At 37.8% G+C, this 12,117-nt stretch overlaps 4 protein-coding genes across 4 annotated transcripts in view; 1 reads left to right on the forward strand and 3 right to left on the reverse strand.

The window, feature by feature from the left end:
- The first annotated feature begins 202 nt into the window (after positions 1–202).
- On the forward strand, positions 203–1,703 carry LOC114355375 (uncharacterized). Its single transcript, XM_028308186.1, has 2 exons — positions 203–775; positions 1,400–1,703. Exons 1-2 carry the CDS (start codon positions 530–532, stop codon positions 1,451–1,453), a joined length of 300 nt encoding a protein of 99 aa, XP_028163987.1. The 5' UTR covers positions 203–529; the 3' UTR covers positions 1,454–1,703.
- Positions 1,704–1,713: 10 nt separating this feature from the next.
- On the reverse strand, positions 1,714–2,845 carry LOC114355358 (U6 snRNA-associated Sm-like protein LSm6). Its single transcript, XM_028308160.1, has 2 exons — positions 2,661–2,845; positions 1,714–1,931 (listed from the first exon to the last, which is right to left on the reverse strand). Exons 1-2 carry the CDS (start codon positions 2,749–2,751, stop codon positions 1,783–1,785), a joined length of 240 nt encoding a protein of 79 aa, XP_028163961.1. The 5' UTR covers positions 2,752–2,845; the 3' UTR covers positions 1,714–1,782.
- A 397-nt stretch (positions 2,846–3,242) lies between these two features.
- On the reverse strand, positions 3,243–4,588 carry LOC114355329 (GATA zinc finger domain-containing protein 1). Its single transcript, XM_028308131.1, has 3 exons — positions 4,091–4,588; positions 3,685–3,871; positions 3,243–3,478 (listed from the first exon to the last, which is right to left on the reverse strand). The coding sequence occupies exons 1-3, from the start codon at positions 4,493–4,495 to the stop codon at positions 3,309–3,311; spliced, it is 762 nt and encodes a 253-aa protein (XP_028163932.1). The 5' UTR covers positions 4,496–4,588; the 3' UTR covers positions 3,243–3,308.
- Positions 4,589–9,004: 4,416 nt separating this feature from the next.
- Positions 9,005–12,117, reverse strand: part of Wnt2 (Wnt oncogene analog 2) — a 32,384-nt gene continuing 29,271 nt past the window's right edge. The window contains exons 6-8 of the mRNA XM_028307947.1: positions 11,003–11,223; positions 9,960–10,084; positions 9,005–9,238 (exon numbers count right to left, since the gene is read on the reverse strand). Coding sequence (XP_028163748.1) covers positions 9,087–9,238; positions 9,960–10,084; positions 11,003–11,223 — 498 coding nt within the window. The 3' untranslated portion in view covers positions 9,005–9,086. The remainder of the gene's footprint in view (positions 9,239–9,959; positions 10,085–11,002; positions 11,224–12,117) is intronic.

A 12,117-nucleotide genomic window follows, 5' to 3' on the forward strand; every position in this document is an offset into this window, starting at 1 on the left:
AAGGCTTAAGGGCAATAGTATCGCAAGTCAAAAAGTATCAGAGAGATACGGTTTTTTAAAGAAGTGTAAAAAAACCGTATCTCTCTTTAGTGTTTTCTCTTTCATATTGAACAAAATAAACATTCTGACGAAATATTTCGTCTACTGCTGGACATGGATTTCCACAAAGACCGGTCCTACGCCGCCCGCATCCAGTCACCTCCCGCGACCTTTACCATTTCATCAATCAATATTATATGGGACAAATAATACAGGCCAGTAAGGTACTCTGGTTTACTCAATTAAAATAAGCAAGCTCGAGATGCGTCGACCGAACCTTAAGTCATAACATCACCTTACCTTGAACAGATGTTAGCATTCAAGCCGACTGTTTACATACAAACTATAGTATGTTGTATTAAGTAGGTAACCACATCAAGTGTTCCTCGTACATCTAAATATTTCCTTATTGTGATCATTCGTGTCAAACCTGTTGCATAATTTGCGCGTCCGAAAATAATTACAAGTTTATATTGAGCCATTTCCAAAAATGTTTATCAGAATAGGATTTTTATTGGTGATATTAGCAAGCAGTGATGGTGTTTTATACTCAAGTTTCTGGGCTCCACTGTTTAATCCGAGGATACTGAATTACCGTGTGGATGCTGCGATGGACCCCGACGCGGGAAAAGGCAATAGAGAGGCTTATGTGAACAATTACGGAGCGAGGGGCGAGAGGCTGATCGCCGACCTCGGCAATGGTAAAGGCCCTGCAGATATTCCACTGATTGACAAGGTAAAATTAAACATATTATTTAAAAAAATATATTCCTACTAGCTTTCCGCCCACGGCTTTGCCCGCGTGGAATTTTGTCTGTCACAGAAAAACTTAATCGCGCGCGTCCCAGTTTCAAAAAACCGGGATAAAAACTACAATCCTATGTCCTTTCCCGGGACTCAAACTATCTCTATGCCAAATTTCATCAAAATCGGTTCAGTAGTTAAGGCGTGAAAGCAAGACAGACAGAGTTACTTTCACATTTATAATATTAGTAAGATGAAAAATTGATTGACAAATTCATTGCACCCTGTATAAACATATTAATGTACAAGATAAATAAATAAATCTATTATTCAATATATTGGGAATAATTTTAAGTGGGGAACCTCAGTTATGTTAATAGTATTCCATGTTAGAAATACTTGAACCCACATCTCTAAACTTTCCAAAAACACCCCTGATGAGTCGGTTAGTAGCAATAAAATTGTATAATATGAAAAATATTAGGGCATACAATAACATGGTCAACAAGTCAATAACTAGACTTGGCACAATTTGGCACTCTATTTGCCTTACCTAAAAAAAATATTCTACACTTACCAGAAATTAATTTGAATAGGTAATTATGTTTTTTTGCAGGGAACTGAAGATGTGAAGTTTTACTATACATACCCTGGAGCCCAGACAAGGTAGTAAGTGAAAAGATAGTATTTTTGATTGTGAGAGAACATAAATAATATTATTGGAATTAATGTGGTCAGTTATTTCCCTGACATGTCCCTAAAATTCAAAATACTTTATTCTGAGACGTACCCATAAATAACTAGATAAAGCTCATATGAATGTGGTAATTGGGAGATTTTATAATTGCCACTTTAATTTTGAAGAAATGAAAATTACATTTACACTAAATATTTGGATTATGGTCTTCAGAATAAAGTAAAAACCAGTAATTATGGTAAGACTTATTTTATTTATCCTTACACACTAACTTAGAAAAGTATGTATCAGTACAACCAGTTTCATATCCTTCTCTTCTGAGTGCTGATGTAGAGGACGTTGTTCCCGCGGATGAATGCGTCTCCATATTTGTTCTTGAGCTGACCATTCACATATTCTTCAGTTTGTTCTAAAGCTATGTTCATGTAGCCGTCCAAGCATGCCAAAACACCTGAAAGACAGTATGAGAGCTTATTATTAGGACTTAAGTACGTAGGAAATATATTTACGTAGTAGAATGTCCAAAACTATTTAAAAGAGTAGTTCTAAAATTCAATAAAATTCATTTATTTTTGCAAATAGGCTTTTAGAAAGCACTTTTACACGTCCCAATATTAACCCTACCACTGCTTCGGGACAATAAATGGGCCAGTGCTGAGAAGAAGCAGCGCAAGAAACTCAGTCACTATTGTCAGCCTCCTTTTCAAGGGTTTACAGTCTTTAAAATATACAAAATATTATAGTCATAGGTATTGATGCGAGCTAGGTAGTTAAACATTCCAAACGTTTTTATCTTTTATATAATCATCAACTTTATAGTAGCCCTTTTTCATTAAGGTGCTTTTGATATGTGCTTTAAATTTATGAATGGGCAATAAATTCTACAACAGTTTGTGGTAATTTATAGAAAAGTTTAATACATTTCCCCATAAATGAATTACCAATCTTGTGCAGTCTGAAATTTGGAATTCTATTTATCATTCTAAGAGGTGTTATTTTGTGGATGGTATCATAACCTAAAATTTTCACTTCAAACCTTTTTGTGACGATAATTATAAGTATTTAATTAGTATATTCACGCTGTATACGTTTGGAAATAAAGATTTTTGTATAATTACAACTTACAACCTATAACAACAAAATAAAGTGGAATAACAATGAAGATGAATACTTTGTTTACCTCGATAATCTACGCCACTGTTGAGTTTCACAACAACGGGCCGGCCGTGGATTTGCTGGATGAATGAGGACAATGCTTCTTTGCGGCTCATTTTCTTGACTAAGATTGCGAAATTGCAAAACAAATTTTCACAAAAACCGGCAGAGTTTAGAAAATTTTGACAGATGCTACCAAACGTCAAACTCAATTTTGACATTTGTATTTTACTGCAAGTCCAAGCGAAGGAATATTTATTATACAGCCAATATTCTTCGTTATATCTCCAAATCGTAGCCTATCCCATTGTCCACTGCTGGACAAAGGCCTCCCCCAAGGTTTTCCACAATTAACAGTTTTGCGCTGTCCGCATCCAGGCTCTTCCCGCGACCTTTACTCCTAGTAGGAGGCCTGCCCACGCTACTTCTTCCAGCCCGTGGCCCGTGNGACCCGTGGTCACTATTCGAGAACCTTTCTCTCTGAGCTATGTGCCTCGCCCATAAATAATAGAAACACCGCCCAGAAATACCATATTTTATTAATTTGTCCAAGATCATGCAAAATCAATAATAAACTTTTTTATTTATGTTTGAGCTTATTTAATTATTATCGTCATATTTTTAACACATTATAACTAAGTAATACAAAAATAACCTTAAACAGATGATATCGCTAAGACCCTCTCTCCTTAGCCTCGAGTGATGTCCAGATGTATCCAGTGTAGTGGTTGACTTCACTGTCAATGAGTGGGTACGGACTATTACTGGCCTTGTAGTAGTCTGAGGGTGCGTGCATCACAAACTCCATTGAATCAAGTTTCCGAGCAAGCTCTTCTTCAGGTCCTAAAATACAAACAAAAATAAATATGTTAAAAGAAAAAAATGTAATGATTGTGTCTTTTTCATTCAAACCTTTTTTGCATTATTAAAATAATGAATTGTATTGCTACATACAATTTTGCTTGTGTTTTATAAAAAAACACTAAATTAAGTTAACGATAATATCTTGCTTGTATCTCAAGACAATTTTTACAGGCATTAAACATTACCAATAATATAAGTAGCAGGATCAAATCCCTTCTCAGGTGGTGGGCTGGCCTTGGTGGGCAGTAGCCAGGTCAGCACGGCGCTCTTCTCGCAGTACTGGTCCGTCATGAAGCCGCGGATCTGTGCGTAGTATATGTCCCCTTCCAGGTCCGTCACTGACACTATGTCTCCTACTTGCATGTACGAGCCCTGAAAGCAGAAGATACAATAAGAAGGGTTTGTCATATTGGCAAATAATAACTTACAAAATATCGAAATTGATAGCAAGGTTAATGGTAGGTCTTACTTAGGTAGTCAACAAAGTACATGATGTCGTGCCCTGCGTGGCCAAACAACTGCATGCAGGAAGATTTAATAAAGGATTGAAAGTCACAATATGCAAGATGAAGGAAATATAAGTGCAACAACCTGATAAAATACTGAATCGCTTGTGACAACAGTGGCGGTGGCGGTGGGAGCCTTGACGGGCTGCCGCTTGAAGATGCTCCGGCGGCCGCGGCCGCGCGGCGCCGGCGGCTTGGCGGGCGCGGGCGCTGGCGTCTTTGGCTTGTAACGCGTCGATCGCGTACTCTTTCTAGTTCCCTTCCCTGTAGCCTTCGCTGGAGTGGACTCCGACTCGTTCTTCCCGCTCTTACTGTCACCGTCGTCTTTTTCTTCCTTCACATCGTGCTCGAGTTTCACAGCCGCCTCCGGCTTGGTCTCTTTGCTCGCAGTGTTCACTAGGTGACACTCGTTGCATATTTGCCCATTTTCAGCGCTTCGCCAAAGTAAAGAATCGTTTGTACTGCACTGAACGCACGTCGGCTTAGGCATATTTTGGTAATTTCAGCTTGGATAGAGTATTTTTGGGGTATTTTTCTACTTTGAAAAAGTTTCTCACATTTGTATACAATCGCAGCTTCTATTGTCAATTGTCAAACTGACAATTTGACAATTTTGACATTAACAATGCCGTTTCGTTCCTTCTTCTTTCAACCACTGCTTCAATCAAGTAAATATTATTTGATCAATATTCGAACATTATAGATATTTATGTTCACATTTTATTTTAATACACAAACTGTGTATCATTATAGTTTGAATAAATTAATAGATATTTTTATTAATGTTTAAAATGTACTACTGCCATCTATTGTTGAGTAGATAATACAATAGTGTGTCTTCTCATCGATAGAGGGCACTACCTGTTAAAAGTTTTTGAATAACTTTATGTATTTTTACATAACCACGACTTAACTCTAAGTCTAATCAAAAGAGTAAATTAATTAACAACGCAACCGTCACGAGCGTAAATTATTAAAAATTGTTTACTAGTTTTCTGTTAAAGAACACTTAGTATTTGCAGTAGCCACTTAATTTCGTTAGCTCTACTACGTAGTACTTATTATTATTCTGTGGCTCTACCTACATGAAATCTGGTATAGGTAACTAACTTTTTTGATATTGATCTTTTCTTGCCTACATTTTCCTTTTTTTTTAAATAATACCCAAAAAGACAATAAGTTACATTTAGTTAGATAGTTTTAAAATCTTGAAAATGTTTTTGGTGGAATCGATTTATTATGTTTTCATTTATTTACTTTGTTCCCGCCTCGTAAGTATCTGTGCAAGGCGGGCGTAATTAATAATAGCAATTAATTAATAGTTCGGGTCACAAATAATAGCCGAGCGCGGTATTTATCGTCGAATTTGCATAAACCGCTCGTTTTGGTGAATTACGACGGAAATTGTTAAAGCCTAACAAGAACAGTAGGTAGCGCAAACTTATTTTTTATTCAAATCTTTATCTACCTAAATAAGTAACTCCCGTATTCACAAAACATTACTATGAGGTCTCACAGTGCGCGTGGACGGCCAATCACAGAGCTCTATTCAACGCGTTCGATTTGCTGCTTCACGCAAGTATCGTTTGTGAATACGGGCGTAAGTTTCTTTTACAGATACTAGAAATGTAAAGTAAGTTTTAATATGTAGTTAATATCTTTTACCTATTTTTATATAACTTTAAATGAAAAGACTCTTCTATTGCATACCGAAATGTGTTTGTTTCTATTCTACTCGTAACTATTCTGATCTGTGTGTTTTCATTACGCTATGCTGTTTGGCAGCAGTTGACACACGACGCTCTATTTACGGGCTGCGAATTACATGAGCTTACTACCGGGATACACTGTTTATTAACATTATACTTAGGTAGGCACTTGCTATTCGTAAGTATTTGATTGTTTATAAGTAATAACACTGCGGCGTTTGGTAGTAAGGGGGGGAAATCTTACTAGTGAGGGTTTGTTTACCACTTTTGAATAACTTTAGGGTGTTTATAAGACTGAAATAAATAGAAATGGTTTGAGGTTTTTATTGCAACAAAGCACGGAAGTGAAACTTAACTTTTTTTTCCCCCCTACCTATTCCGCGATTCAGGATTTTCCATAATAAACCGGTAGAGCCACAGGCTGATATAATTACGCTTGTAAATGCCAGGATTTATTAACGTCACCACCGACACCAGCGAGGCATTAGTGGGCGGCGCGACTCATCCAGCGACAGATGGCTCTTCTATCGCAATCGTAAAGGCGGAAAAACACTTGATAGATTTACTGAAATTGAAAATCCACGTACAGTGAAACGTGTTCACAAACGATGCTTCCAACGTTCAGCGTTGAATAGAGTCTGTAATTGGTTCGTGTGTCACCCTGTGCGCGTGGACACTGTGAGACCTCATAGTAATGTTTGTGAATAAGGGCGTAAGTGTACTTTATAGTCAATATATTATTCCATTATATCAAACTATGAAGGAAATAATATGATTATGAAAAAACTGAAGCGGTAAGTTTCAGTAAGTGCAAATGTAAGCTCCACCTAGCTGAAAGTTTTCGTTCGTTGTCGAGACTTAGCGCCTCGATTTCAAAAAGCTTATCAAATATTAACCGAGCGAATATCACGCGAGTAACTCAAGCTCCAGCTAGTTAAAAGTTCGGAGAGCTTTCGCCTAACGAGCTCGCTCCGCCGAACTTTTAACGAACCGTTATTTAACTTTTAATTCCGCGCTAATATGCGCAACTTAATAACTTGCATGTTTCTGCGTAAACATGTTTGTAACGTAGCTCTGTTGTAAGGGTTTGTAAGCTTTTTCATTATTAATGAGATACATTTTCAGTTACTACTAAGATAACTGAAAATGTATCTCATTAATAATGAAAAAGCTTACAGGTACAGATTTTTTTCGAGTAATTTTGGCCTATAATTACCCATAATAAGTAGTATCGCAATATTGGGGTAACTATAGGCCAATAAAAGACAATTATACAAAACAATGTTTTATTAAAAAATCGCACGAATGAAGTGAATAAGTTAATTATCTTAAGGAATGTAAAGTGCGCGCCGCCCTGCGTCAGACATATTTTTTATTAATAAATACATTTTTAGGATTGCAGTTTCTATTGGCAAATAATATTTATCTAAAGTAAAAGTAGAGTGCATCAAGTAAGCATCGTAATTACATTGTATTTTCAATTTTCTGTTTTCTTTTATATAAAGTAGAACTTAGAAACAATTATACACAGATTATTAGTTATGTAAAATACTCAATACTCATATTATTATTAAAGCCGTCAAGTTGCACGTTAAATGCATGTCATCATAATACTAAGTTACTTGTGCTGGCAAGCTGACTTTATTTATGTTGGGACAACAACCCTATTAGGTAATACATTATCAGGAGTTAAAACAGGGCAAAGTAAGTTCTGAACGGTTCGGTTTTGCAAAAATAATGATATTAAAAAATTACACTTAACACTCGTCGTTAGTGAAAAATTAAAAAAAAACAACAAATAAAGATTTACGGCCATGCCGTATTGGTTTTAAATAAAAGTATTAATTAAGTGCTTTTTGTGAGCAAGAAAATTCCAATGCTGAAAAAATACGTGTGAAACCAAAAATAAGAAAGAGTAAGTATAATATGAAATATTATTATCGTAACTAAACATAATATCAAAATATTAAGCGTCATTCGAGAATTTGTTCGACTTAACACTAATTATTATGAATAAATAAAATATTATGCGTTTAAGTAATTATTAAGTACATAAAATACTGGCGGGAATGTTCAATCTACTGGCGATACAATTTTTATTAGAATAATGATTTCAATTAAGTTACGGATTATTCCATTACATAAATGGTTGTATTTAGCTGTATCATGAAAAATGTAGAGCACAGTTAATATTTCACAATACCCTCATATTTACAAACGAAAAATGCTTTTTCTTTCAGTCAAGAAGTTTGATGTTCGATTTTAAAAGACAAAGCACTTTTCATTAGTTAATTAGAGGTACTAAAGTTGATAACACATGAATCAGTAGGTAAGTAACATTGTTTTTTTAACAAACTTAGATATTTAAAGTAAGTGGACGGTCAAATGTTAGTTTATCAGTCACTTGTGCTTGATTATTGTTTTAAACACTACGCAATTCACTTCACTTCACATTTGTTTTTGAATTTACATAGGTAGTTCTTCCTCATCTCTTGCAATCACAACATTACTATCGATAGAGTTCCCTGAAAAAAATTAAGACGACGAATTTTAAACTCGATAGAAGATGCAACGTAACGTCATTTGGGTAGTTGCTTCCTGAAAATTCTGTAAGGTTATCAAATCAAATTTATTTATTTGCGTAATTTCAGATTAAATTCATTAGTAGACCCATGTTATGGAGTTTCATCTCTGCTAGTTTAGAGTCATGATGTCCTATTATCTCCCTTTACGTTATATCCAATCATTTTCCCAATACTTTCAGCAGTTATTCTTCTCTATAATCATAGCATTGAAGTGGAATCGATCCAGTGTCCTCTCAACGGGAAGGTTTGGCAGCACAGCGGCCAGAATGGCGGCAGATTGTGAAGAGGCGAGTCCACGAGTTCGAGGAGCAGCGCACAACTGTTTAGAGAGGCTTTTCCATTCTGCCACCATTCACTATAATTATGTTGGAGGCGTGCTTAGACGCCCTCATTGGTTTTGCTTCGAAGATCGGCTAAGTAAGCCATCTTCGGGCGCAACAGAGCCGCCAAGACAGGAGTCTTTTCTTAAAGGTTTTAAACCTTTGTTTGTCACCTGTCATCTGCTTGGCAATGGATGGAAGTCGAAGCTTAATTTCGAACTCCTCCTATGTTCTTCTGATTAATTTCGTTGCGGGTCCAATGACAGTTTGACTTTCCCCCGGGACAAACTTGACCTTCATTGGTTGGGTTTTTGTGGCGGTCAAGCTGTAGATCCTGGCTAAACAGGAGTTGCAGTGGTGGGAACGAGAGGTGGGAATAGTCCCGTAAGACAGGAGTCGCAACGGTCGCCATGGCCGAAATCCTAAATAGGTCGGATAACTCATCATCGTCATCAAGGTGTGTGTGGTCAGTTGCAGACGTGCGTGTCGGTGCGCGTGACGCAGGAGTCGCAGGAGACGGAGCAGCACCAGTGGAACTGGCAGCGGCACTTGGCCTCGCGCACCAGCGTCACCGTGCTGTAGCCGCGCCCGCAGCACAGCAGGTCGCAGCCGTCCTCGCCTGCGTAACACAAAACCTCATTATACCATTGCTATTTTGTATTTCCTACTTCCTACTAATATTATAAATGCGAAAGTTTGGATGTCTGGATGTTTGTTGCTCTTTCACGCAAAAACTACCGAACGGATTTTGATGAAACTTTACAGTATTATTGTTTATATAACCCAGAATAACATATTAGTATAGGCTATAATTTATGAAGATCTGTGACAAACTAAATTTCACGCGGGTGAAGCCGCGGGCAAAAGCTAGTTGTTGAATAAGTTTAGTTTGTAAAATCCTCGTGTCACAGTATTTGTAACAAAACTCTTCCAATTATTAAATTTTGTGTGAATCTTCAGTGGGTCTGAGAATGGGACCTACACCTGTGCCTACACTTAAACTATTTTTCATACCCTTAAGTGTAAAAAACAGCTTAGTGGTTCAGCTAGTTATAAATAAAATCTAAGGAATCTTAGCATTCCAAAAAAAGGAAGAAAGTCGGTTAAATTACCTAAATGTGTTTGTCTTTTGTGATATTTAAGCTAATTTAGTATGGTGTACGTTATATGATTGGTTTCGTAACTGACTGGACTGTTAAAAATTATGAAATCCTTATCATATTGGAAGCATGCAACGTGAAAATACATTCAAAGGAATTTTAACTAGTAATTAAAAGGGCTGCCTGGCTGGATTAATTCTGGGTTATTTCGTTCTGTTAAGTACATAATACGTGGTGTACCCTTGGAGGTGCGGTTGCAGTGGCGGCCGTGCGTGCCGGGCGCGGCGGCGGCGGCGTCGGGCTCGCAGTACTGCGGCGACTTCGCCAGGAACACCAGCTCCGACTTGCGCGGCGGCTTGCCGGTCCTACCACCACAACACAACGATTTTATTTCTTAGTTATAATCTAAGGTTAGGTTGCACCATCTTACTTTAACTTTGACAAACGTCAAAAATCTGTCAAACTCTATACAAAAACCACCGGTTATCGTCAAAGTTACGGTCAAAGTTAGGTGGTGCAACTCAGCCTTAGTATAGCATATTTTATAAGGTACGATTACGTTCAAATACCTGCCTTGTTATGCATAAAAAAATCTTCTCTCAGAAGCCACGATGTTCTCTATAAATCAGATTTTTTTCGATCAAGGCACTTTAGTTATTGTTGGATGTAATTGGATGGATGGAGCGGTTAATTGGTGAATACCTATTGTGGTTGGTATTATCATTATTAAATGTCTAATGTGTCTCTTTCCACTACCATACCATGGTGTTGGGAAGATACTACATACTGACCTACGTGAGCCTACTATTTCTGCACCCCAACGATGCGGTATTTAGTAGGTGTAAGTAGTGCTCGTTAATAATACTTCATCATACGTGATTCATTCTCTTCTGTCATAAAGAGTGTTCTACGTGGTTACAATCAGGATAGACTGAGACGCTATATCTTGCAATACTGAAGAGACTATTTGGAAATCATTGGAGGAAGCCCGCAAAGTTTCTGTTGTATGGAGGAGCAATAGACATTTTGTGGCTAAAATGGTGATCAATCAAAATCAAAATCAGAAATATTTATTCAGTTTAGACCACAAGTGGCACTTATGAACGTCAATAGAAAATAATAAAAAAAGAAAAGGTAGCCCTTATGGGGCACTTTACATGTCTCCTTATCTTTTGGGCCCTACCAGCGCTTCGAGACAAACATTGGCAAGTGCTGAGAAGAAACGCCGGAACAAACTCAGTCACCACTTTTTGATAATGATAAATGTAGAGCCTTGTCCTTACCTTCGTACAACCAGCCTCGGGTGCCTCAGCGCCACAGCTCTCGCGTGCAGACCCCGCAGGTCATACTCCTCAGCTACCACGTGCTTGGCGCGCCGCAGCTTGTCGCGCAGGGCGGCGCCCACGGCGGCGAAGGGCGGCAACGCGCGCCAGCACGTGCGGACGGCGCATGAGCCCGACACGCCGTGGCATTTGCACTCGCGCCGCACCATTTCCTTCACCACCTGACGGGGTTACACTTCACAACGTTAACCGATCATTCTGAGACACACCTTAGAAACACATCAATCTTGTTATTAATTAATTGCTTCCATAAACTATGTATAAAAACTCATAAAACTCATTTATTTCTGTAAATAGGCTTAAAAAAAGCACTTTTACACGTCCCAGTATTAACCCTATATATTGCGGCTCAGGGTTTGCATGTTATGTTAAAATGTTATGTTTGTTTGTTTAAAAGTTATGTTAAAATGTTAAAAATGTTCTGAGCGCACCCGGTCGCGATGGTTCCGTGATTTGCACTAATTACTTAGTTATTTGAAGTAAAATCGATGCATGGCGAACGAGTGCGCTGATTCAGTTTGTTCGGTCATATTACACCGAACACTACCACTGCTTCAGGACAATAAATGGGCCAGTGCTGCTGAAGCAGCGCAAGAAACTCAGTCACTCAGTCTCTTTTTCAAAGGCCTTTAAATCAATATGTCAATCAATCAACAACATTATTGTAACTACTTAGCTAAGTAAGTTGTATAAGCAATACAGGACTTTATTCCACTTTAGATCAAAATCAAAATTATCTTTATTTGTATAGACTAATTAAAATAGTACTTGCAAATCGTGAAATGCTCTTAAGGAGCCTATGTACATGTCTCATTCTTTTTTTGCCCTACCAGCGCTTCGAAACAAACTTTGGCAAGTGCTGAGAAGATGCGCCGCAACAAACTCACAACTTCTTATTCTTATCCCCTCACGCGATCTGCGGAGGGAAGGCGCTACTGCGTGAAGTGCCCCCCCCCCTTCCCGCGGCAATAAAAAAAATACCTATTCGCATTTTCCCTAAAATAGCTTATCATTATTACCGTTACATACTATCGAGTCACATTTTTGGAATCTGG

The sequence above is a fragment of the Ostrinia furnacalis genome, unplaced genomic scaffold, assembly GCF_004193835.3.
Source record: "Ostrinia furnacalis isolate ACB-3 unplaced genomic scaffold, ASM419383v2 OfSCF0197, whole genome shotgun sequence".
NCBI classification, from domain to species: Eukaryota; Metazoa; Arthropoda; class Insecta; order Lepidoptera; family Crambidae; genus Ostrinia; species Ostrinia furnacalis.